The sequence below is a fragment of the Gossypium raimondii genome, chromosome 2, assembly GCF_025698545.1.
Source record: "Gossypium raimondii isolate GPD5lz chromosome 2, ASM2569854v1, whole genome shotgun sequence".
NCBI classification, from domain to species: domain Eukaryota; kingdom Viridiplantae; phylum Streptophyta; class Magnoliopsida; order Malvales; family Malvaceae; genus Gossypium; species Gossypium raimondii.
Genome location: NC_068566.1, coordinates 46,031,057 through 46,056,370, shown reverse-complemented (window position 1 = coordinate 46,056,370; position 25,314 = coordinate 46,031,057). Strand labels below are relative to the sequence as shown.

At 32.2% G+C, this 25,314-nt stretch overlaps 3 protein-coding genes across 3 annotated transcripts; 2 read left to right on the top strand and 1 right to left on the bottom strand.

Moving 5' to 3' along the window:
- Positions 1 to 8,294: 8,294 nt before the first annotated feature.
- Positions 8,295 to 11,772, top strand: LOC105789735 (glyoxylate/hydroxypyruvate reductase HPR3). The gene is made up of 3 exons (XM_052623201.1): positions 8,295 to 8,353; positions 9,495 to 9,648; positions 11,197 to 11,772. The coding sequence occupies exons 1-3, from the start codon at positions 8,295 to 8,297 to the stop codon at positions 11,770 to 11,772; spliced, it is 789 nt and encodes a 262-aa protein (XP_052479161.1).
- Positions 11,773 to 12,782: 1,010 nt separating this feature from the next.
- On the top strand, positions 12,783 to 14,326 carry LOC105789175 (glyoxylate/hydroxypyruvate reductase HPR3). The gene is made up of 2 exons (XM_012616439.2): positions 12,783 to 13,302; positions 13,686 to 14,326. Exons 1-2 carry the CDS (start codon positions 12,841 to 12,843, stop codon positions 14,208 to 14,210), a joined length of 987 nt encoding a protein of 328 aa, XP_012471893.1. The 5' UTR covers positions 12,783 to 12,840; the 3' UTR covers positions 14,211 to 14,326.
- A 5,530-nt stretch (positions 14,327 to 19,856) lies between these two features.
- LOC105789173 (protein STAY-GREEN homolog, chloroplastic) lies at positions 19,857 to 22,612 on the bottom strand. Its single transcript, XM_012616435.2, has 4 exons — positions 22,293 to 22,612; positions 22,029 to 22,202; positions 20,462 to 20,629; positions 19,857 to 20,364 (listed from the first exon to the last, which is right to left on the bottom strand). Exons 1-4 carry the CDS (start codon positions 22,413 to 22,415, stop codon positions 19,993 to 19,995), a joined length of 837 nt encoding a protein of 278 aa, XP_012471889.1. The 5' UTR covers positions 22,416 to 22,612; the 3' UTR covers positions 19,857 to 19,992.
- Between the last annotated feature and the right edge of the window lie 2,702 nt (positions 22,613 to 25,314).

Here is a 25,314-nt window from a genome sequence, read left to right as displayed (position 1 = left end):
AATAAAAACACATTTATCTCATCTTCACTTTTCCGGGTTTTTTTACAAAAATAATATAAAAAAATAAAAAATTATCAAAATGTTATAACTTTTTTTTATTTACCAAAAAATATATAATTTTTTTATTTACCAAAATATATCAAAAAAATTAAAAAACAAAACAAAAAAAGACAGAAAAAAAAACCTGAACCGATTTAACAACTCCCTGAGTGGAGGGAAGCAAGTTGGCGGTACCAAACAAGGGAAGCAGGTTGGCGGCACCAGTTGAGGCAACCCTGTTGGCGGCACCACCCTTGAATATAAGGGTGGTCGGTTGGTGGGGGGAAGAAGGAGAGGGGAAGAAGAAGAAAGAAAGGAAGAAAGAAAAAGAAGGAAAAGGAAAGGAGAGGAAAGAAAGAAAAAGAAGGAAAGAAAAGGAAAGGGGAGGGGAGGAAAGAAAGAAAAATAAGGAAAGAAAAGGAAAGGAGAAGAGAAAAAAAAAAGAAAGAAGAAGAAGAAAAAGGAAGGAAAAAAAAGAAAATAAGGTAATTTTTATTATTAATTTAAGATTTTCGTGAACTCTCCCCATTCTTAATCTTTCAGGTAATCTCCAGTGTTAGACGGTTCGGAGCTACAAGGGACTCAGAGAGGGCCATACGACTGCACATATTTTATTCTGTTTTGCTCATTTACTCAAGAAATTTGATTTTGATTCGGGTTGTAAAAAGGCCTCAATAATTTCTGGTGTTTAAATTTGGGATTTTATCTGATTGGGATTTATATTTGCTAGAAGTAGAACACAGTTTTCCAAAACAATAACTGTTTTCTAACACTACATTTTCGCACCTCAATTTTTAAATATCACATTTTCGTAAATCATTTGTTTAAATTAAACTTCTGCAACAATAAGGTTTGAAGGTAACAACTTTTCTTTAATAAACCTAGCTCGAAAATGAACAAACGCAAACTAAGATTTTATACAAGTTTTAAATGACAAGAAGTTTAAAATTTCAAGAAAGGTTTTTAATGAAAATATGGTTTTCGAAAAACACTTCAATGTGACACGCCAGATTCGGCAATAACATCTAGGTCGGGTTTGGGGTGTTACAAACCTTGACATTCGAGTCTTGAATATTGCAATTACTTGAACCCAGTAACCAGTGGTTCTGCCAAATGGAAACACCCTCCCTCGTACTAATCTACCATTCAATATTAGATTCCAACAACTTCTGAGCACTCCAAATACTCCTTCAAGTGAGGGAAGGGTATGTTGGATCTGGTGCCCTAAGAGTATAGTATATTCATTTGTATACTTGGAGCTAGTGCGTTAGGTATACGACTTTTGTAGTATGTAGCATCATTCACAGCGGAATTCCTAATCCAATAATAGGTAAATGATATCATTTTATTAGCATTACACGATAGATAAAAAAAAAACATGGCCATAGGTCATTCGTCTAGCATTACTATGTGTCGTATATTCATTTAATTACTAGTCATAGATACTAGGTGTCACTTGTCGCGGCCCCTAGGTATTCTTAATAAGAAATATTTTCATTTTCCTACTAAATAATACTATTTATTTAACTCTTATTCAACCAAAATTCTTGCAACTTCACTATATAAAGGAACATAGCTCAAGTCATAAACACACAACATTGAGCACCGCTAGTCTACCAAAAAATAGTTAGAATTTATACTAAGTTAAATGTTATTTTCTTGAGAGCTCAGTTTATCGGGTTTTGTTCCTAAAATAGATAATTAATTATCCTCACCGGAAAATTAATAATTTTTCATTTTGTGCAATCGATTTGTGAAATTAGAGCGCACACTCTAAGCAAATTGAAATTTGAGAATAGTAGAGAAGACAGTGTTGGTCGAAAGCCAGAGAACAAATCAAGTCACCTTACTCAAAGCATAGATACAAATTTGGTTAAGGTTTATTTCTATAAATAACACAACTGCTCAATTTTTTATTTTTTATTTTTCACTATGCAACAAAATTGATTTCTAAACTGAACCGATTTTAAAAAATTCTTAAACTTTCGCTATACCTAAAATAATTATTTTCTTAACCAAATTTTCTAACATATATGATATATATACATATATAACATACTATAAACTAATATTAATATCAAAACATAATCACTTCCTAAAATAATTATTCAAATGTTATTATTTTCCTCATTAATTTTTCTCCATGATTAAAAAAAAGCACTTTCATGTCCATGTGGACGTGGTGGAGTCGAAAATCTTTCCGGGTGGAATTAAATTGTATATTTTAATACACTATATCTTTATAATTTTAAAGAGATAAATTATTTTATCATTTTAGAAGACTAAAATGTAATTTTACTTTTACTAATTTAAAATTTTATAAGTTATAAAAATCTAAATTAAAATTTATAATTTTAAGAGAATCATGGGGTTTTTACAAAATAATATAAAAATAAAAATTACCAAAATGTTATAACTTTTTTATTTACCAAAAATATATAATTTTTTATTTACCAAAATATATCAAAAAATAAAAAATAAAAAAATAAAAAACAAAAAAAACTCGAATCGATTTGACAACTCCACAGGTGGAGGGAAGCGGGTTGGCGGCACCAAACAAGGGATCCTGTTGGCGGCACCGGTGGAGGATCCTCATATGCACCACCCTTGAATTTAAGGGTGGTCGGTTGGTGGGGGAAGAAGGAGAGGGGAAGAAGAAGAAAGAAAGGAAGAAAGAAAAAGAAGGAAAAGGAAAGGAGAGGAAAGAAAGAAAAAGAAGGAAAGAAAAGGAAAGGGGAGGAAAGAAAGAAAAATTAGGAAAGAAAAGGAAAGGAGAAGAGAAAAAAAATGAAAGAAGAAGAAGAAAAGCAAGGAAAAAAAAGAAAATAAGGTAATTTTATTATTAATTTAAGATTTTGTAATATTTGTGTGTTAAAAATAATGTTAAGTACATTTTACGTATTTTATTAATTTATTTAGGATATATAATTTTGAGATATATTTAGCATGAAAAAATTCATGGTATGTACATTATATGTTGATTAGAATTTTTTATGAAATTGACTTAGGATGTTGAAATTAGTTTTGTTAGGAAAATAACATTAAAAGTAAAATGATAAAGAAATATATTTAAGAAAACAAAAATACGAAAAGAAAAAACGAAAATTATATATTCACGAAAGTAAGAAAATGCGAAAAAAATTATATCTTTAATAAATTTTAAACATAATGCACTGAAAAAGTATAAAATTATAAAATTTAAAATGACGATATTTTTAAAATAATAAAATGCGGAGAGAAAATACGAACAAATGGCCAAAATAAAAGTGTATTACTAACTTTTAAAAATTGAGAAATAGTTAATACAAATATTTTAAAAAATGTAATGAAATAATATAAAGTAATAAAATAAAAAGATATATTTTTATTGAAAGTAATAAAAATCGAGAAAAAATACGAGCAAATGGCGGGGATAATGATTTTTTCTTACACCAAATAAAAACCCGTTTTAGTATTTTTTATTTTGGTCAATAAAAATATATATAATATTTTTGTATTTTTAATATTTTATTATTTTGTAATGTTTTATTATGGGTTTTATAAAAAATAACATAAAAAATAAAAATTACCAAAATATTATAACTTTTTTATTTACCAAAATATATATAATTTTTTTATTTACCAAAATATATCAAAAAAGTAAAAACAAAAAAAAAAAAACAGAAAAAAACACACTAAATTTATAAATTAATTTTACACTAAATACACTAAATAATACGAGTAAATGGCGGGGATAATGGTTTTTACACTAAATTAATTTTAAAACACACTAAATTAATAAATTTAAAACATTATGTAAAATTATAAAATTAGAAATGAAGATATTTTTTAAAGTAATAAAATGCGGAGAAAAAAATATGAACAAATGGCCGAAGTAAGAGTTTTTTACTAACTTTTTTTTCAACTTGCAGGCATCGTAATGGCTTCATTGATTAGCAGCAAAAGCCACATATCTGATGCGGTTAATAACGCGGTATGAGTTATTATTTATTAATCACGGGTTCTATTTATTTAAAAAGGATAGACGTACAAAGAAATAATGTTATCGTAAAATTTTTTCTGTAATTTAAAACTATCAGGACTCGTACCGAGTTTTAAGGGGCCGTGTGAGTGTTTTGAAGAATACTCCGGATGCACGGTTGATGCCGTACTTAGAGCTAGCCGGATTTAGGTCCGTAGCACAGATCCGGTACACCGTCTTGCGCTTTGATTTATTATCTGCGCTAGTGAAGCGGTGGCGCCCGGAGACCCACACTTTTCATTTTCCGTGTGGGGAGTGCACGGTGACCTTGGAGGATGTAGCGTTGCAGCTTGGACTCTCAATTGACGGGAGTCCCGTAACAGGATTATCTACATTTACCAATCCGGATGCACTTTGCTATCAGCTTCTAGGAGACTCACCAGGAGACGGTGAGTCATATTTTTCGGGCGTACAATTTACATGGCTGAAAGCCAAGTATGGACAATTATCAGCGACAGCCACTGAAGGCGAGTTGATGTGCGCTGCTCGAGCGTACATCATGTATATCATAGAGGGAGAAATCATGCCTGATGCAAGCAACGACAAGGTACATTTGATGTACTTGCCCCTGTTAGCTGACTTGTCCACTGTTAGCTCCTATAGCTGGGGCTCAGCCGTGCTAGCAGTCTTGTATCGAGAGCTTTGTCGGGCGACAGATCCGAAAGTTCGCGACATTGGCGGATGCCTCTCACTGCTGCAGTCCTGGGCGCTGTATCGGATGCCATTTTTGGCATCGGTTAGACACCAACCGTATGTTTATCCACTGCTGAACATGTGATAAAATATAACTTCTCATTATTTGTAGTCATAATATATTGACTAATGTTACCAACTCTAAACCCTATATTTGTTTTTTGTAGGTGGAGTGCTCGTCCGGGTATCGAGAAGTCGTACAATGTCCCGCTATACCGCCTCATGATTGAACAGTATGCCCGAGATGGGGTAAGATGCTATTCTAATATTCATGACATCTTACTTTCTATATCTTACGCGCACGTTATGGCTAATTATAACCATGTTATTAATCATGCAGTTTATATGGACGCCGTACCGAACGCCGTACCGAACGCCAGAAATTATAGTCGTGGTACCCTCGTCTGCGTACGTGCATTCGTACATATGGTGCACTAACGCACTAATTATAAATTTCAACATGGTCGAGTGGTATCACAAGGATCGGGTGCTACGACAGTTTGGCTGCATCCAACCTATCCCGGATCCGCCGTGTGAGGTGGGAGAAGTTCACGGCAAGAATAAGAGAGGAAAATTGATGATGGATTGGGGAATTAAGCACCGGTAATTTGTAGCGCTGTGGAACGATCGATTTCGTCGAAGACTTCAGATGGTTATGGCTACCGACTCGCAACCATCATTAGAGTATATGCAATGGTACTATAGTTGCGGGAAGCCATATTTATTCGGAGGCCAGTCGATTGTAATCGCCCCGCACATGCAGCGACATGGGGGATCGGCCACAGTGGCCCAGCATGATCCGAATCCCATGGCATATTATTCTCCAGAACCACCAGAGCCCGAGCAGGAGCCCCAGCCAGATCTGGAACAATCTGGATTTGTCGGTTCAGATAGCTATCATCTGGATTTGTTAGGCACTGACAATTTTTCGATCTTCTCAGGGCTAGAATATGCATACGACTTCAAACTATTCGGATCCTACTCGCTCGGCCCATATCCGCAGCATTATGGGACTCCCTCAGGTGCATCAAGTTCGTCACCGCCGAACGAGGGACCTGCTCAAAATGATTTCCTCTCTATTTTACTACACCCCACTGCGCTAAATGATAATGTCGGTCGTCATCGGGCACCCGAACGTGATTGTCGACCTCCGAATAGGTATACCCTAGGACTACACCATCGAACCATCAATTTTAGGGTGTATGGCACATGTTTGTACATTAACACGTTTGTACTTTTTGTATCAATTTAATTATTCTAATTTAATTATTCTAGTTTTAGTTATTGTGCTTATTGTTCAATTTCTTTTTACCAATTTAATTATTTTAAAGTTGCATTATATTAAAGCTTAATTTAAGGTTATATGCCTCCATTTTCGATATAATATTAATAATTCTAAACGCCATATACTATTTTATAACTTAATTTGGATACAATGTAATCATAATCATTTGTATACTTTTTTTATCATTACACATAAAAATTTTACAATATTAGGTCAATTACGACCCGATCGGGACGACTGTCCAACATGAAAGTTTCGGTTAGGGCATTTATTCCGACTATGACCACTTAACCTGCATATTCCACAACGCTTTCCGTCAGACTTCTCCATGATTTCCATTTCATTACGGATTCTGCTTGACTGCGGACGACCTCTCGGATTCCTCCGCAGCCCTCTGTCTGGGAGAAGCTCGAAAGTCGTCAGAGGCACCTCCCACGTAGATAGGTCAGGCAAGACGAGGAACTCATTTTCCCAGACATGCAAGGTGCGCTCCAGCGTGTACACATTATCGACATATTGTTCAACATTGACGTTAACTTTAGCACACGCTGCCACGACATGCGCACAATGATAATGAAGTGTTTCGAACCTTCTGCACTCGCACTGTCGGTTCCAGAGATCAACTCCGTAGGACCTAGTTGGTATACTAGGTCGACGACTGATGCTTTCAGTAACTCGAAATGTTTCCAGTCGTCATGAATATATTTCTACATTCATTGACCTCGCCAACCGATGGTTTGCGACCATTGTATCCCTGACATATTCGACAAACACGTGTCCCGCCTCAATCTGGTCGACTTGCTGCTGACCCATTCTTGGCATCAAAGTAGCCACCTGTAGAAAGTAGCAGAAAATACAGATGCAATCGGAAGATGACATGTTTTTAACAAAATAGCGTTGATCCCTTCGACTAAGTTTGTGGTCATTTGGCCATAACGAAAGCCCTCTTCAAGACTTTGAGCCCATTGCCACGGATCCATTGTGCCCAACCATTGTCGAAAAGATGTGTTTGTCTGCCCCTCCATGTCACTCTCAAGTCGGATCATTTTTTGCCGGAACATATGTGGCTCTAACTCGTACGCTGCATACGTATTAAGAAAAATAAGTTCTAGTAACTCGATAACATGAAACATTACAACTTATATTGAAAATATAAGGTTATCATTTACCCATTGCCACGACTTGTCTCTTCCAGTCTGCATTCTTGTAATCTTTGTGGAAGTTAGCCGCAATGTGACGGATGTAGTAAAAGGATCTCCACGGCACACCGGAACGCCTGATTGCTGCAATTAAACCATTCCCTCTATCAGAGATGATGCAAATGTTATCGTTGCTAATAACATACCTCCACAGGTTTGTGAGGAAGAATTCCCAAGACTCCATGTTCTCTTTATCTACGATAGCAAATGCTATCGGGAGCACGTTTCTGTTGCCGTCTTGAGCAACCGCAATAAGTAGGATCTGTGTATATTTTCCATACAGCCAGGTCCCATCTACCTGCACAAGTGGCTTGCAGTGGGGAAATGCCCGCACACATGGATCGAACGTCCAGAACATCCGATGGAAAATCTTTTTTATTGACTGTAACTGGCCGTCCGGGCCGTAATATGGTCTTGTCTGCAACTCAATCACAGTCCCCGGTACATACTCCCGCATAGCAGCTATCCAACCTTGAAGCTCGTTATACGATGAATCGTAATCCCCATACAGTTGCTCCATCGCCATTTGTTTAGCAATCCATGCCTTCCGATATGAGATTCGATACTGGAATCGTGCTTGCATTTTGACAATCAGTACCGAAACTTTAATGGTCGGCATGTCCTTCACCATTGGCATGATACACGTACATATTATTTTTGAATCAAGTTTTCCATGATCTTCTGTCATACGTGTTGATGTGCATGTATGAGGACTAACAAATTTTCGTATCCCCCACATCTAAGAACTTTTAATGAATGCAGCTCGCACCCGCCAATTGCAGCCTTCGGCTGCCTTCCAACACTCCCCAACATATATTGTCGGAGTAGACACTAGGACTTTATAATCAACTGATATATTCATGTTGTACCGTTTGATGGCATATACGCACTCTTCTTTACAGCTGAATCTCTGGCATATGAATAACTCCTCATCATCAGATGTTACGGCCAGCCCGTGACGATGAACTATTTCAGGGTACTCTGGGAACTCAGCTACATACGCTGCGTCGGGGTTTATGAGCGACATGTGTGGCCCAGGATTATTGTGTATCAAAATATGCCGCATCTGCTCCCCGATCGAAGAAGCGTTAATGTCTTCATCGTCGATATCATCAGGTACATCGTCGATATCATCAGGTACATCGTCCACATCGGGATCACCGTCACTGTCGACCTCTTCATCCCAATGATCGCCACCACCTTCTTCTTCGTAACCACATTCTTCTTCACCACCAACCATATCAACATCGTGTGTAATATTCAGGTCGATACCCATCCTACCCATAGTCGATTCACTATCAACGTATGATATTGGAGCCACCATCCACGGTTCTTGAGCTCCGTGTTCTTCATCAGATGCATTGACATCTTCATTTTGATCTATACCAGCTAACTCAGCAAATAAGTGAATCGGTGCATTCTTGTCACTCCCATTCCCACAGTAGAGATCGACTATTGTCTCAACGTCTTCATCGTCTGCAAGTTCCATTTCAACGAATTTGATTGGATTTGTCGAAACTGGAAACTTGTAGCAAGTTTTTACTATCCTTCTCCCACAACTTCTTAAAATTTTTGCATTAATCATTGCCTTCATTTCATCAAACGAGACATTTCTATTAAATCTCATTGCTATTTGTTGCTGACATTCAAATACACATCCAACACTTGTTGTCAAGATGACTCGTTGAAATAAACGCATACAAAAACTTAGCATCCATCTTCAATATTTAATCATCAAAAATAAACAAAATCTCGTAAAACATCTCATACGGATAATAAATAACTTAAATAAAAAATTAATGTTTCAATATTCAATTTTGTACATGAAAGCCATTTAACCACTAATCCTAATAACTAACACAATAATAATATTAATAATTTTATATACAAAATAATACTAACTAAAATTATTAATAACTAACTATAAAAATAATACTAGTTTTTACTAATAATAATAATAATAATAATAATAATAATAATAATAATAATAATAATAATACTATATAATTTTTATTTTTTGTAATATTTTGCTAAAAAACCCTAACTAAAACTATCAATTTGAGTTTTATTGATTTTAATCTTAATAACTAAACTAAAACAAAAAAAAATACAAATTATACAAAACAATAACAATAACATAATAAATTATTTTTAAAAAAATACCTTATTTTTCTCTTCTCTTTCTCTCTTTTTCTCTTTTTCTCCGCAGCACCTCTTCTTTTTTTTTCTTCTGATTTTTCTTGTTTCAACTGGACAGAGGTGCTGTTTATAACACGAGTAGTGCCGCCAATCTAGTTGGCAGGACTGGTGCCGCCAACCTGGTTCCCTCGACTGGTGCCGCCAACCTGCTTCTCTTGTTTGGTGCTGCCAATCTGCTTCCCTCCACCCAGGGAGTTGTCAAATCGGTTCAGGTTTTTTTTTGTCTTTTTTTGTTATTTAGTTTTTTTGATATATTTTGGTAAATAAAAAAATTATATATATTTTGGTAAATAAAAAAAAGTTATAACATTTTGGTAATTTTTTAATTTTTTATATTATTTTGTGAAAAACCCTCACTTTTCCTATTATTTCAATTTGGAATAATTGATTTTTATGCATTAGAATAAAAATAATATCTTTTTTATTTTCTTTTCTCTCACTTCTCTTTCTAACTAAACACACTTAAAATTGATTTTCTTTCCACTTTTTCGTCCAATCCAATCAAGGGTGCGGTTAAGAAAATGTTATTGCCATAATATATTTAGGCTTAATTATGAATTTCATCTCTTTACCTTACACAAATTTAAAATTAGTCATTCTACTTTAATTTATAAGAATTTAATCTTTTATTTATTATTATTTGATAACAAACGAACATCGGCCCATTTTTTTGTGGAGCGTGATTGACTTAAAATATTTAGGGTTTATTATGAATTTCATTCCTTTACTTTACAAAAATTGGAAAGCTAGTCCCTCTACTTTAATTTGTCAAATTTTAGTCATTGGACTTCATAAAACTTGAGAAGTTTGTCCACTTGTTGGCAAATTCATAAACTTGAACTATCAATTTTTGCTAATTGAACTGCTAACTTTTGCTTCTTCTTTTCATACAAAAATTATTGAACTATTGATTTTCAAGTTAATGTTTTGAGAGGCAATGTTTAACAATTTATCCTAACTGGACTAAATTCTTAAATTTTGTATATGACAAACAAATTCTAACACATTAAAGTAGAATGACTAGTTTCTTAATTTTCATAAAGAAAACTACCATCTTGGTTTTAAGGTAAACGTCTGTTTTCTTTATTATCGATGGTGAGGCTAAATATTTTTTTTATTTTAATAATCTATATCTTAATATTTTTAAAGGATTAAATTAAATTTTTATCATTTTAAAGAATCAAAACAAAATTTTATCATTATTAATTTAAAATTTTATAAATTATAATAAATTTAAATTAAAATTTACCATTCCACTTACTTTTTTTTTATCTGGTGTTTGATTCCTTGAGTAACAGAATTTAACATATAAGTGAAGGAATCCAGTTGATGAAATTTTGATGTTGTTGATTGACTTCAGATATTCAACAATATTTGCATAGACAACATAATTGGATTTATCAAATCTAAATAACACCAAGTTGTTGCTTGATCTTAAATGGGCAATTTTCTTTTTCCATTCTTTTTGGCAATGAACTTTTGGGGAAAATAGTGTCAGTGGCTGAGGTTTGGAATTTTTTTTGACCGGAATTAAATTGTATGTTTTTACGATAGTAAAAAAATAATTTTATTGTTTTAATAGTTTATATATTTATAATTTTTAAAAGATTAAATCAAAATTTTGTCAATTTTAAGGGTCAAAGTGCAAATTTATCATAAATATTGCATACCATTCCAAAACAGCTGTTGGCTTGGCCTAACAATGGCAGATTGCATTAAACATCAAAATATGTCATCGTTTTGCTTTTACAAGGCACTAGATCATCCCATTTGGTCCTTACGAAAACACTGTTCTAAACTTGGAATTGCAGCTAGGTGGTAAGCGTGTAGGGATTGTGGGCTTGGGAAGCATTGGTTCTGAAGTTGCAAAGAGGCTCTTAGCCTTTGGCTGCACCATTGCCTACACCTCAAGAAACAAGAAGCGATCTGTTTCATTTCCATTCTATGCTAATGTCCGGGACCTTGCTTCAAATAGTGATGTTCTCGTTCTTTGTTGTGCACTGACAAAGGAAACTTACCACATGATCAATAAGGATGTCATGGTAGCATTAGGGAAGGAAGGAGTGATAATCAACGTCGGGCGTGGCTCGTTGATCAACGAGAAGGAATTAGTGCAGTGTTTGGTGGGGGGAGAAATGGGTGGTTCTGGTCTTGATGTGTATGAAAACGAGCCTAATGTCCCAAAGGAGCTATTTGGACTTGATAATGTCGTGTTGTCTCCACACTGCGCTGTCATGACTCCAGAATCCTTTGAAGCTTTGGACCAGCTGATTGTTGTCAACTTAAAAGCCTTCTTTTCCAATAAACCTTTGGTATCAGTAGTCTCAAATGAATGAACCATTCATTCTTTTGCTTTATTAATGTAAAACATTGACAAATGCTCAATGAAGAAAGGATAAAGATTTGGTTAAATAACTGAAATCCATACCTTGGTTACTGGAAATCAGGATGTTGGTATCTTTGTTGTTACTCGAAACTAAGATGCTGGTATCTTTGTTAAATTGTCTGCAGAATCATCGAAGCATTAGAAAATTTTAAAACTTTTTTTTTTTTCAATATATCTATTTGAGCGAGTGCAATGATTAGTCCTTCATGTTTTGTAGGTTCATTAAGAAATTGTTTTAGTTAAATATACATGAATTTTGATCAAATATGCATGAATTAAAAACTACTATAATAGTATACATAATAATAATAATAATAAAATAATAATTTTAAAATTATACGTAAATTTAACTAAAACTTAAAACGGCATAAAATTATATAAAATTCTAATACACACCCTTTGAGAGTAATGCTTATTAAGTCAATAGCAAAACAGCAGAAGAGATTTAACTAAAACTACATAAATTTGCAAAACACAAACCCTTCGAGAGTATTACTTACTAAGTCAATAGTAGAACCGCTGCTAACCTCTTTGAAGGCACTTGAATCATCTTGATTATTAGTTACTATTCTGTCTAACACAATTATATTGTATAATAACAAATAATTATGTTTAAAAAATTCAAAATATTTTTAAATTATTATTTTGATCCAAAAGAAAACTAACTTTGCATCAACTATTCACCTTAACTAGAAAAGATTGTAATTTTATGCTATTCCTATCCATTTTCAATAAAAACGTGATAAATCCGATTTTCTTTTTAATTTTAGTTTTTTTCCTAAAAATTTAAATTTAATTAAAAATACTAAAAAAATTAATTAAAAATACTAAAGTTAGGAAGAAAAATATAATTTATCAGGAATAAAATGGAATCAGAAGTTTATATAATTTTATCCCTACCTAAAATTCAATAAATGAATGCGATGATGTTGACCACATAATACGAAACAAAACTATACTCTTTTTTTTTTTTCTTTTGAAACTTGGGAGTCATCACTTAATCCTCTCCTACCCAACCATGGCCGACAAAGAAGCCCAACAACCCGAAGAGCTACCTGTAGTCTTCCTTCATCGTCCACCCTCATTCATCCTTCCTTTTGGAGACCATTTACGTTCTCAATTCCATGTCCTGGACCCTTACGAGTCGCCTGAGCCGTACGACTCCTTTCTGGCCCGTCATGCTCCCTCCATAAGAGCTCTCATGACTATGGGCCCCGCCCTAGTTTCCGCCGAGTTTCTCGACCGTCTGCCTGTTTTGGAGCTGATAGTGGCTACAAGTGCTGGCCTTGATCATGTAGACCTCCCTGCTTGTCGAAGCCGAGGCATCGTTGTTACTAATGCTAGCTCTGCCTTCGCAGAGGATGTAGCGGATTGTGCTGTTGGGTTGTTGATCGATGTCCTTAGAAGAATCTCTGCTGCTGATAGATTTGTTCGTGGTCGGATGTTGCCTGTTAAGGAAACCTACCCTCTTGGTTTTAAGGTAAAAACCTTAGAGTAACTGAATTTAACATATAAGTGAAGGAATCCAGTTGTGAAAATTAAGGTATTTGTTTAGGATATTTTGGTCTTGTGGAAATTTAAGCCTTTAGATATTCCAAGGTTCATGAAAAGAAATCTAAATAAAAGTCTGTTTCTTGATCTTAAATGGGCTATCTTTCTTTTTTAGGTTTATGGTATAGATCTTCACTTTCACAATGGTTTCTGCAAATAAAGGACAACTCAGAGCAGAATGCAACATGATGTGACATTGCTATAGCACATTAGGCTTATAGTTTATGAAATTTTAGGAATTTGTTGATTGAAATGGCTTATTCTTCATAACTACCTATGACTAGCATTTAACACCAAAATATGCAATCACAGCTAGGGGGAAAGCGTGTAGGGATTGTGGGATTGGGAAGCATTGGTTCTGAAGTTGCAAAGAGGCTCTCAGCCTTTGGCTGCACCATTGCCTACACCTCAAGAAACAAGAAGCAGTCTGTTCCATTTCTATTCTATGCTAATGTCCGGGACCTTGCTGCAAACAGTGATGTTCTTGTTCTTTGTTGTGCACTGACAAAGGAAACTTACCACTTGGTCAATAAGGATGTCATGGTAGCATTAGGGAAGGAAGGAGTGATAATCAACGTCGGGCGTGGCTCGTTGATCAACGAGAAGGAATTAGTGCAGTGTTTAGTGGGAGGAGAAATTGGTGGTGCTGGTCTTGATGTGTATGAAAATGAGCCTAATGTCCCCAAGGAGCTATTTGGACTTGATAATGTCGTGTTGTCTCCACACAGTGCTGGCGGAACACCAGAAGGCTTTGAAGCTGTGCTACAGCTGACTGTTGGCAACTTAAGAGCCTTCTTTTCGAATAAACCTTTGGTATCAGAAGTCTCAAATGAATGAACCCTTTAATTTAAGGCATTAACAAATGCTCAATGAAGAAAGGATAAAGATTTGGTTAAATAATTGAATGCCATACTCTTGTTGCTGGAGACAAGATGTGGGAATTCTTGGTTAAATTGAATTTCTTTTATAAGTTTTGTTGAAGAAAGTTTTCAGCTTTTAATAATTTATGACTAAAATTATAGTAAATGAATGTAGGAGGAATAATTATATATAATTTTAAAATATTACCAAAGGTATAAATGTAAATGTTTAATATAATATTTGATACTTTTTTTTTTCTCAATTTGGTATCTAAACTTGGCATTTTTCTTCTTAATTGGCACTTAATCTCCTTGGTCCAATTTGGTACCTAAACCTTTCAAATTGTTATATGAGGGGATAAAAATTTCAATGCATGACCAATATGTGACAGATTACATGGAATTTAATGATAAGAATAATTACCATTATTTAGCGTTTCTTTTGTTTCACTAAACAATATGCTCAAATTTTATTGCTGAGATTACTTTGACCATTAATGATAGGAATGATTCAAAAAGACCATATCCTTAAAAGCATGGCCCTCAATTTCACTAGAATTTCACTAGTATCAAAAGAAACATGTGTTCAGAAATTATGTCTTGAACTTAACTAAGAAGAAAACAATAGTTTTAAAAAACCAAGATATAAAGAATTTCATGAAGTTAAAATAAATGTAATTGGAAATTTAAAATACAAAAAATTCCATGTTATGTGCCACATGTTGGTTATACATTAATTATTTCGCTACCTTATAAAAACTTAATATAGTTAGCATATTAGGACAATTTTATAACGCTTGACATGTTTAGGTATCAATTTCGATAATAATAAAAAAAGTTTAATATCAAGTTCGAAACGAAAATAGACCCCTAAAAATTTAGATACCAAGATAGAAAATGTGCAAATTCAAATACCAAAAATTGTAAAGGAAATTTATAAAAATCATTAAATTTTTATAAAAATTATTTAAAATATATGAAAATTAAGCGGGTTTTTACAAAATAATATAAAAAATAAAAAATACCAAAATGTTATAACTTTTTTATTTATCAAAATATATATAAATTTTTTATTTACCAAAATATATCAAAAAAAACAAAAAAACAAAAAAAATAAAAAACAAAAAAAAAACTAGACTGATTTGACAACTCCTTGGTGGAGGGAACACTGTTGGCGGCACCAAACAAGGGAACCCTGTTGGCGGCACCAAACAAGGGTTCTGTTGTGTAAGCACCACCGTTTTAGTATTTTTTATTTTGGTAATTAAAAATATATATAATATTTTGGTATTTTTAATATTTTATTATTTTTGTAATGTTTTATTATGGGTTTTATAAAAAATAAAAATTACCAAAATATTATAACTTTTTTATTTACCAAAAATATATAATTTTTTATTTACCAAAATATATCAAAAAAGTAAAAACAAAAAAAACACACTAAATTTATAAATTAATTTTACACTAAATACACTAAATAATACGAGTAAATGGCGGGGATAATGGTTTTTACACTAAATTAATTTTAAAAACACACTAAATTAATAAATTTAAAACATTATGTAAAATTATAAAATTAGAAATGAAGATATTTTTTTAAGTAATAAAATGCGGAGTATTCTTCAAAACACTCACACGGCCCCTTAAAACTCGGTACGAATCCTGATAGTGTTAAATTATAGAAAAAAATTTACGATAACATTATTTCTTTGTACGTCTATCCTTTTTAAATAAATAGAACCCGTGATTAATAAATAATAACTCATACCGCGTTATTAACCGCATCAGATATGTGGCTTTTGCTGCTAATCAATGAAGCCATTGCGATGCCTGCAAGTTGAAAAAAAAAGTTAGTAAAAAACTCTTACTTCGGCCATTTGTTCGTATTTTTTTCTCCGCATTTTATTACTTTAAAAAGTATCTTCATTTCTAATTTTATAATTTTACATAATGTTTTAAATTTATTAATTTAGTGTGTTTTTAAAATTAATTTAGTGTAAAAAAACCATTATCCCTGCCATTTACTCGTATTATTTAGTGTATTTAGTGTAAAATTAATTTATAAATTTAGTGTGTTTTTTCTTTTTTTTTATTTTTTGTTTTTTAATTTTTTGATATATTTTGATAAATAAAAAATTATATATTTTTGGTAAATAAAAAAGTTATAATATTTTGGTAATTTTTATTTTTTATAAAACCCATATTTTATAAAACCCATAATAAAACATTACAAAATAATAAAATATTAAAAATACCAAAATATTATATATATTTTTTATTTACCAAAATAAATAAAAATACTAAAAGCGGTGAAAGTGCCATAACAGGAACCCTTGTTTGGTGCCGCCAACAGGGTTCCCTTGTTTGGTGCCGCCAACAGTGTTCCCTCCACCAAGGAGTTGTCAAATCAGTCCAGGTTTTTTTTTTGTTTTTATTTTTTTTTATTTTTTGTTTTTTTATATATTTTGGTAAATAATATATATATATTGGTAAATAAAAAAAAAGTTATAACATTTTGATAATTTTTTATTTTTTTATATTATTTTTGTAAAAAACCCTTTAAGCCTAAATTTTTAAAGAAAAAACTTTGGTGAAGGAATTTTACTAACCTGAAATTCGAATTGTCATAATGAATATTAACAACTATTTTCAGTAAAGATTGAGATTTAAAGCTGAGTTCATTTTTTTTTCTTAGTGCTTTCCAAAATCTAATTAAAATTTAGTATTAAGCTTTATTTATTTATTTATTTATTCATTCTTTGAAGAAAAATGAACATCGGCCCATATTCCAAAAAGAAAAAGCATTGCCCATTTTTTTGCGAGTATGTATACGGGCGCGAACTCAATAATTAAATCTCTGCATTCTGTAAGTCTATTAATAAGATTGGCCACGAATTTTAAAGTTGTTTCATACTTAAAGCGATGATAGAACTTTCGACTACTGGTTAAGGTAGAAAAAACAAAATAAAAAATGATCATCTCATTTTGAACTAACATACACATTTATCTCATCTTCACTCTTCCTATTATTTCAATTTAGAATGATTGATTTTTATGCATTAGAATAACTAAACACACTTAAAATTGATTTTCTTTCCACTTTTTCGTCCAATCAAGGGTGCGGTTAAGAAAAATGTTATTGCCATAATATATTTAGGCTTAATTATGAATTTCATCTCTCTACTTTACAAAAAATGAAAAATTAGTCCTTCTACTTTAATTTATAAGAATTTAGTCTTGTATTCATTATTATTTGATAATAAACGAACATCGGCCCATTTTTTGTGGAGCGTGATTGACTTAAAATATTTAGGGTTTATTATGAATTTCATTCCTTTACTTTACAAAAATTGGAAAGCTAGTCCCTCTACTTTAATTTGTCAAATTTTAGTCATTGGACTTCATAAAACTTGAGAAGTTGCATGAACTTGAACTATCAATTTTTGCTAATTTGTTACATATAAATTATTGAACTGCTAATTTTGCTTCTTCTTTTCATACAAAAATTATTGAACTATTGATTTTCAAGTCAATGATTTAGAGGCAATGTTTACCAATTTATCCTAACTGGACTAAATTCTTAAATTTTGTATATGACAAACAAATTCTAACACATTAAAGTAGAATGGCTAGTTTCTTAATTTTCATAAAGTAGAAGGATTCAATTCATAAATAGACCAAAATATTTAAGGACTACTATGATACTTTTACAATTATTTTCATATTTAAAATTTTAAACTATTCGATAACTATATTATATTTATATTTGTGCAAGTGATGTCATATAAAACAATTAATATACTAATTTTAAACTCAAAAACAACAACAACAAAAGGAAAACCAATAAACATTTTCGCACTAATTTAAGTTATTTTACTAAAATTGAGAATCATACAAACCGTATAAATATTTGTGAAATTTCAATATCCTTTCAAGTTAAGTTCAATCATGGGGTTGTCCAACATTAAGATTTGGTTAATTTACTTGGCTCTAATCAGCATGGTGGTGGTTCAAGTCGATGCAACTACACGCAATGGTGTAATGTACATCCATCCAGGAGTTCTTGATCCTTGCAAAAGGCCTGGCGGACCGCACCCAGGGTGTCATCCTAACCCTAAAAGTACTCCCATGCAAGCGAATACCTACAACCGTGGTTGCTCAAGACACCATAGATGTCGCCATCGATGAATGACAATTGAGAGAATAAACGGGAAAAAAATGTCTGAAAGCTTTGTTTGATAAAGTACTTGTATTTCTTTTTCCATGTATGATTTCTTCGTTAGTTATGTTTCGTAAAATCAAATTAAATATAATATTATGAAAATGTAATGTGGGCATAAGGATTCCATCGTTTAATAAAATGAATTCAAAGTTTTTTTTTTATAAAATAAATGAATATAACTCTATTCATGTATCAAAGAAGGGTTAATATGTAGTTTGTCCCCTCAACTTGTCTAGAAGTATCTAGTAGGTACCTAAATTTTTTTGGACCTAGTTGGTACTTAAACTTGCATTCCATTACCAAGGTCGGAACCTTGCACTAATATTGTTAGCTTGTGCTGACATAACACTAATAGGCAATCTGGTGGTGACATATGGCAACCTTTCAGTATGCCACATGACGGACACAAATTTTAAAAAAGTTTTAAAAACTTTAAAAATATATAAACTGATAAAAAAGAATAGATTTTTTTCACATCAAGAATGACCTTGGACATCTGAATCTAGGCACCCATTTGTCTAGATTCATTCCTTATGTATTTTTATCTTTTATAAAATATAATTATTTCAAAATTGGAAAATAAATAAAATTTAAATAAAATTTAAATAAAAATTAATAGAAAATATAAATAAAAATTTGTATATATGAAATGAACCTAAACAGATCATTATCTATATTGAAATGTTCCTGAAAATTCATGTCTACAGATTCATAATAGACATTCTTTCTAGTTCTTTTATATATTTTTGATCATTGGGTTTGTATTTAAATTATCGAAACGCCGAGGCACTTTGGAAGGTGACGACAAACTTTTGAACATAGCCGGTGATCAAAACCTGGCTACGGACGGCCACCAAGCCTATAGACTAGGGGAGTGGCACGTTTTTCTAACCAATTTTTGGATTTATTTGTAATAAGGATTCTAATTATTTATTTTAAGAAATTACAACAGTTATATATGGTTTTAAAATTTTTTATTTTTTGGGTTAATATACTATTTAGTACCTAAATTTAATTTTAATATATTTTTCAACTTGGTACTTGAGTTAGACATTAATATTCTCTTTGGTATGTAAGTTTTAAAATTTTATACTTTAATTTTTATCCCGATTAAGTATTTGAGTTTGAATTTAATATCTAATTTAATACCTCAACTTTTTCTAATTAAATACCTATTTTGAATATTTTAATCTAAGTATCAAATTGAATAGTAAAATTAAACTCAGATAACAAATAATATATTAATCGATTCAACATGATTGATTTCCAATTTAACTGTTACTATCTACCAATCTGGTTTCATTAACTATGAAAAAAAACTTAATTTAGGACTTTTTAAATGGTTGGAGCATGTATTATTATATTACAAGCACCAATTGCTAAGGTTAAATGCATTAGACGTAAACAAGAAGCAAACACAAATGTCATAATTGCCAACCCAATAATATGATATTTTGTTATTTACATCTTTCCTTTCACCAGAGACAAATCAATAACAATGAAAAACAATTGGTTCAATTAACTCCACACCAGTCATTCATTCAATAGTTTTCACATTTGGTGAAGGCAATTGCTGATCTTGGGTCCCAATTTTTTCATTTTCATGAGGGTGCTTTGGTGACCATGGGATCAAACTCATTGGTGGAAAACAACATTTACAATCATCTTGGCATGACTGTGGCAATTCCCAATTACTTCCCAATATTTCTTTTGTTTTTCCTCGTTGGCACACGGCACCGTCATCATCGGTTCCGCTAGAAGGTGCTGTAGCTTCCACCAACGGACCCCAACACTCGACCCTATTGAATTCTTGAACGTTTGAGTGAAAATAAACCCATACCAATGACTCCAGCAATTCTGGGTAGCTTTTCAGCAAATTCCCATCTCCATGTACAAATGCCTTCAGTACCTTTTTTTTTTTTAATAATAACATTGTTTCAGGTTAGTTTTAACACCAAAAATTAAGTGGAAACATTAGGGTAACGAAATGGTTTAATTTATGTTACCACAGGGAGTTCTTTGCAGAAGATGAAGTATCTAAGTCTAGCACATAAGTCCAAGAGGAAATGGCCACCGCTTATGTGACAATGAACGTGTAAAGACATCTTTCCTTTCACCTTTTTCCATTCCGCCACCACTTCGTCTCTGTATAATTTGTTTGACCAACCCTGCAACTGCAACCAACCCCCCAAATATAGGGTTAATTCCATGAAATGTACTTAAATTATGACCCAAATTCCAAATTATTCTCTATACATCAAAATATTTTACCAGAGATCAAAGTATTAGTATCATAATAATCGGGTCTTTTGAGAAGAACGAATTAAAGAGAAAGTAAGGGCTTGACCCAAATTAGGAATGACAAAACTCGAACCGATCGATAAATTCTAAACCAATTTGCTCTGAATGGAGTAGCTTTATTTTTTTGAGATGTAAATGTAAACCAGGGTAGAATGAAATTTTATTTTAGATAAAAGGTATAGAGCGGTTATAGTATTTGTTTGCCTTGCCCTGACCCACTCCACTATATAAAATTATTATATTATTCTTGTATATATAAACCATTAAAATGATAAAAATGTAATAGTATAATAAAATAATATATTTTTTATTTAAATATTCACTTGAATTAAAAATGATTAAAAAAATTAAAGACGAATAGAAAAAATTAAATTGACTTAAAAAGATTGAAAAAATAAAAAAAATTAAATTGAAACAGAACGGAGTGAACAAAAATAGATATATCTAACATCTATGGAGATGGTAATAATTTTTAAAATTAGATAACCATGGTGGAACAAAGCTAGTGGTGAAGTAAAACATGCTAATTATGGAATGGTAGTGAATTTAACAATATCCACATGCCCCGCTCCATTATCATCCGTACCTAAAATTCCTTTTAATCCCCTCAAATTTTAAAATTAAAAATTAATATATAATAAAATTAAAAATTAATTTAAAAGGAGTTAATTAAAATTTAAACATAGGTACTTAATAAACAACTCAAAATGGATGTTTTAAAAAAATAAAGTCTCATTGTTTTCTAAAAACGAAAACGCTAAAGCCAAAACCAGGAACAGAGCCGAAGGGCAGGTAAGGCTTTCACCTCTTGATTAAATAGGAAAATTGCTTTATAACTCCTCTTAAAATTAAAAAAAAAAATTATAAGATTAACTTTTTTGAAAAATTAATAATTTCATTTAAACATTTTTAATTTTGATCCCTCAAATTTTAACAAAATTTCTGGCCCTCTACAAAACTACCCGTGAAGTAGTAAATAGACACAAATTTCAAACGTACAATATAGTACTAAGGATTCAATTCAAAATACAACTTCACACTGTTTTGAAAATTGGGACAGATTTAGATTGATGGTATATAGGTATAAAAAAAAAACTGTATTCAGCAATTAATTCCATGTCATATCAACTTACGTGCATATCTTCCCATGTGTTTTTTTCTTTGATGAAATCATTCATCAGCTGACTAGAAAATCCCCTGTTTCCCCTGTTTTCTTCTCAATCAATAAAATAATACAAAATTCCAAGAACAGCCAAATGAAATGGGTTTTACCTGACTATTGTTTATGGTTTGAGAGATGGCTAAAGTGAGTTTAGCTGTTATATCACTGTGGGTAAGGGTATAAGCTCTGGGTAGCTTCCCTGGGTGCTTCTTTTCATCAACTCCTAGAAACAAAACCTTTAGCTTCGATGCTTCGAATATTGCTGGCCCAAATAACCTCGCTACCTGATCCGATCCAATCCATAAAAAATCAATACAATCTAACCCTAATTCAACCCCCAAAAAAACAAAAGAAGAGAAAAGAAGAAAGATTACAGGGACAATAGCTTGGTTCTTCTTCTTGGGTTTTCTTCTAGAAACAAAAAGAGATCCATTATGTTCAAACAGAGAGAGCCTTGACTTTGCAGGCAAAACAGGACCAAGATTCAAACTTGCCATTTTCAGTATATCCAATTATCCAAAGCTCCAACTTTGATGGAGAGAAACACCCAAATAAAGAAAAAAACACAGAGAGAGAATCGTGGAGGAAGAGGAAATTTGAGATTCTTTCTTTTCTTTTCTTTTGCTTTCACTCACGAGTAAACTTAGCTTAAAGATTTCGCCTTTGCCTTTTGCTTGTTTGTTGAGCTAAACTTGAAAACTTTGAAAATGTTAATATGGAGTTGCGTCTCACGATGGCAGTTTCTTTATTGGGTAAACTACACTATTAGTCACTAAATTATAGGTAAGTTTTTGTTTTGGTCATTTAACTAAAAAAAGTTATAATTTAGTCACTGAACTATTCAAAAGTTTTCATTTAAGCTACTAAACTATTCAAAAGTTTTTATTTAAGTCACTAAATATTAAGTTTTTTTTTAAAGAAAAAAGTTTAATGAGCTTCATGCAATGATTCAACAATTGATATAGTGAATCAAGACTCATCAACGAGTAGAAAAACATGGCTTAGATATAAATTGATTTGACGGTCAATGTTGAAAAGAGGAAAAAAAACTATTTAAATTTTAGTTTATAGATTTGTACATCTAAAGTTATTTTATGAAAAATATTAAATTGTAAAGAGAAGGAAAAGATAGCTTTTGTTCAGTGTAGACAATACGAATAAAGAAAGCTATATAATATCGATTTTAATAATCTTGTGATTTAAATAAAAATTTTTAAATAGTTCAATGACCAAATTATAACTTTTTTAGTTTAAGTGACCAAATTGAAAATTATTCATGGTTTAGTGACTAATGGTGCAATTTACCCACTTTATTTTAAGTTAAGCGGCGAAATTAAAGGACAAAAAAGTTGAAAGAGGTTGCTTGAAGATTCAAGCTATTGTTCACATGGACACTTGGGTTTAAGACTTTACTTCCACGTTGAACTTGAGACTTATGTTTGTTTTTACATGCGTCGGTGGCACCCTTTAATTGATTCCAAGCGTCGAGTTTGCAATTTTTTTGGTGGGTCGAGTTTGCAATTTTACACTTATATTATAAAAATTACATAAATAAGATAAAGGACAAATTTATTTATTTATTTACGTAAATGATTTGCATTGTACGTTGGAGGTATTTTTTTTTCTTTGTTTCTTATACCAACAAATAGACTATGATCACTACTCGACAAATCCAAGCGGCCTCAGGCGATTCTTTCATTTCAAACACACCTAAGTCAGCCTATCTCTCACCAAGTGAGGAGTCTCATAGAATTCCTCCAATGCATCAATTTATATAGCGAAAGTAACTCAAGCCAAAAGAATGTTTAAAAGAACATAATAGTCACAGAAAAACAATGCACGAGAGGTATTTAAGTAAATGTTCTCAATTTAGTATTCACTTTCAAAGAATACAAAACAATGGATACAATGGATGATTTACAACTAAGGGGGAGACTCTCTATTTATAGTTGAGCTCCTCCATATCCAGCGGTCTAGCTAAATTTACATCAACAGTACTACTATGTGAACATTATAGCAAGCCAAACTGTGAAACTTGTATTTTTTTGTGCAGGTGACCAAGAAACATTGAAGGCTGCCCAAACCTTTCTGGCCAAATCATGGTCACTGATTGCATGTATTGTAGTATTAGTCGCTCCTGCACAATGATTACAAATCAAATCCGTGGCAAGCCTCTTATAATGGAAATCGCTCATCATGGGAACAATATTATGAAAGAGCCTCCAAATCATAATTTTTATTTGGAGAGGGCATGTAATACTCCATAGCTTCTGGTAAAGACTCTAGAGTCTCCGGTCTGTAAATTATAGGTAGAAGAATTATTATGTAGACCTACCTCTATAAGGAGCTTGCAACCACTCCTCATAGTATATTCACTTGTACGCTCACCCCTCAAGACCACCTTGTCATTGCACCTTATTTGAGCTAAAGGAATGCACATGATTCGATTAGCTTCTTGAAAGGTAAATATAGATCGAATAAGCTCTTTATTCCAAGTTCTTGTATGTTCATCTATCAATTTTGAGACTTGAGTGATATCAACCCTGACATTCGAGTCTTGAATATTGCAATTACTCGAACCCAGTAACCAGTGGTTCTGCCAAATGGAAACACTCTCCCTTGTACTAATCTACCATTCGATATTAGATTCCAACAACTTCTGAGCACTCCAAATACTCCTTCAAGTGAGGGAAGGGTATGTTGGATCTGGTGCCCTAAGTGTAGTATATTCATTTGTATACTTGGAGCTGGTGCGTTAGGTATACGACTTTTGTAGTATGTAGCATCATTCACAACAGTGGAATTCCTAATCCAATAATAGGTAAATGATATCATTTTATTAGCATTACACGATAGATAAAAAAAATAACATGGCCATAGGTCATTCGTCTAGCATTACTATGTGTTGTATATTCATTTAATTCCTAGTCACAGATACTAGGTGTCACTTGTCGCGGCCCCTAGGTATTCTTAATAGGAAATATTTTCATTTTCCTACTAAATAATACTATTTGTTTAACCCTTATTCAACCAAAATTCTTGCAACTTCACTATATAAAGGATCATAGCTCAAGTCATAAACACACAACATTGAGCACCGCTAGTCTACCAAAAAATAGTTAGAATTTATACTAAGTTACATGTTATTTTCTTGAGAGCTCAGTTTATCGGGTTTTGTTCCTAAAATAGATAATTAATTATCCTCACCGAAAAATTAATAATTTTTCATTTTGTGCAATTGATTTGTGAAATTAGAGTGCACACTCTAAGCAAATTGAAATTTGAGAATAGTAGAAAAGATCGTATTGGTCGAAAGCCAGAGATCAAATCAAGTCACCTTACTCAAAGCATAGATACAAATTTAGTTAAGGTTTATTTCTAAAAATAACACAACTG

Excerpts from the sequence above, each read along its gene's own strand:
- LOC105789175 (XM_012616439.2), top strand. The coding sequence starts at position 12,841 with ATGGCCGACAAAGAAGCCCAACAACCCGAAGAGCTACCTGTAGTCTTC. Across the intron at positions 13,303-13,685 it reads CCTACCCTCTTGGTTTTAAG|CTAGGGGGAAAGCGTGTAGG; the intron begins GTAAAAACCTTA and ends ATGCAATCACAG.
- LOC105789735 (XM_052623201.1), top strand. The coding sequence starts at position 8,295 with ATGCCGCATCTGCTCCCCGATCGAAGAAGCGTTAATGTCTTCATCGTC. Across the intron at positions 8,354-9,494 it reads TTCATCGTCGATATCATCAG|AGGTGCTGTTTATAACACGA; the intron begins GTACATCGTCGA and ends TCAACTGGACAG. Across the intron at positions 9,649-11,196 it reads GAGTTGTCAAATCGGTTCAG|ATCATCCCATTTGGTCCTTA; the intron begins GTTTTTTTTTGT and ends ACAAGGCACTAG.
- LOC105789173 (XM_012616435.2), bottom strand. The coding sequence starts at position 22,415 with ATGGCAAGTTTGAATCTTGGTCCTGTTTTGCCTGCAAAGTCAAGGCTC. Across the intron at positions 22,203-22,292 it reads AGAACCAAGCTATTGTCCCT|GTAGCGAGGTTATTTGGGCC; the intron begins GTAATCTTTCTT and ends GGATCGGATCAG. Across the intron at positions 20,630-22,028 it reads AAACCATAAACAATAGTCAG|TTGCAGGGTTGGTCAAACAA; the intron begins GTAAAACCCATT and ends GGTTGGTTGCAG.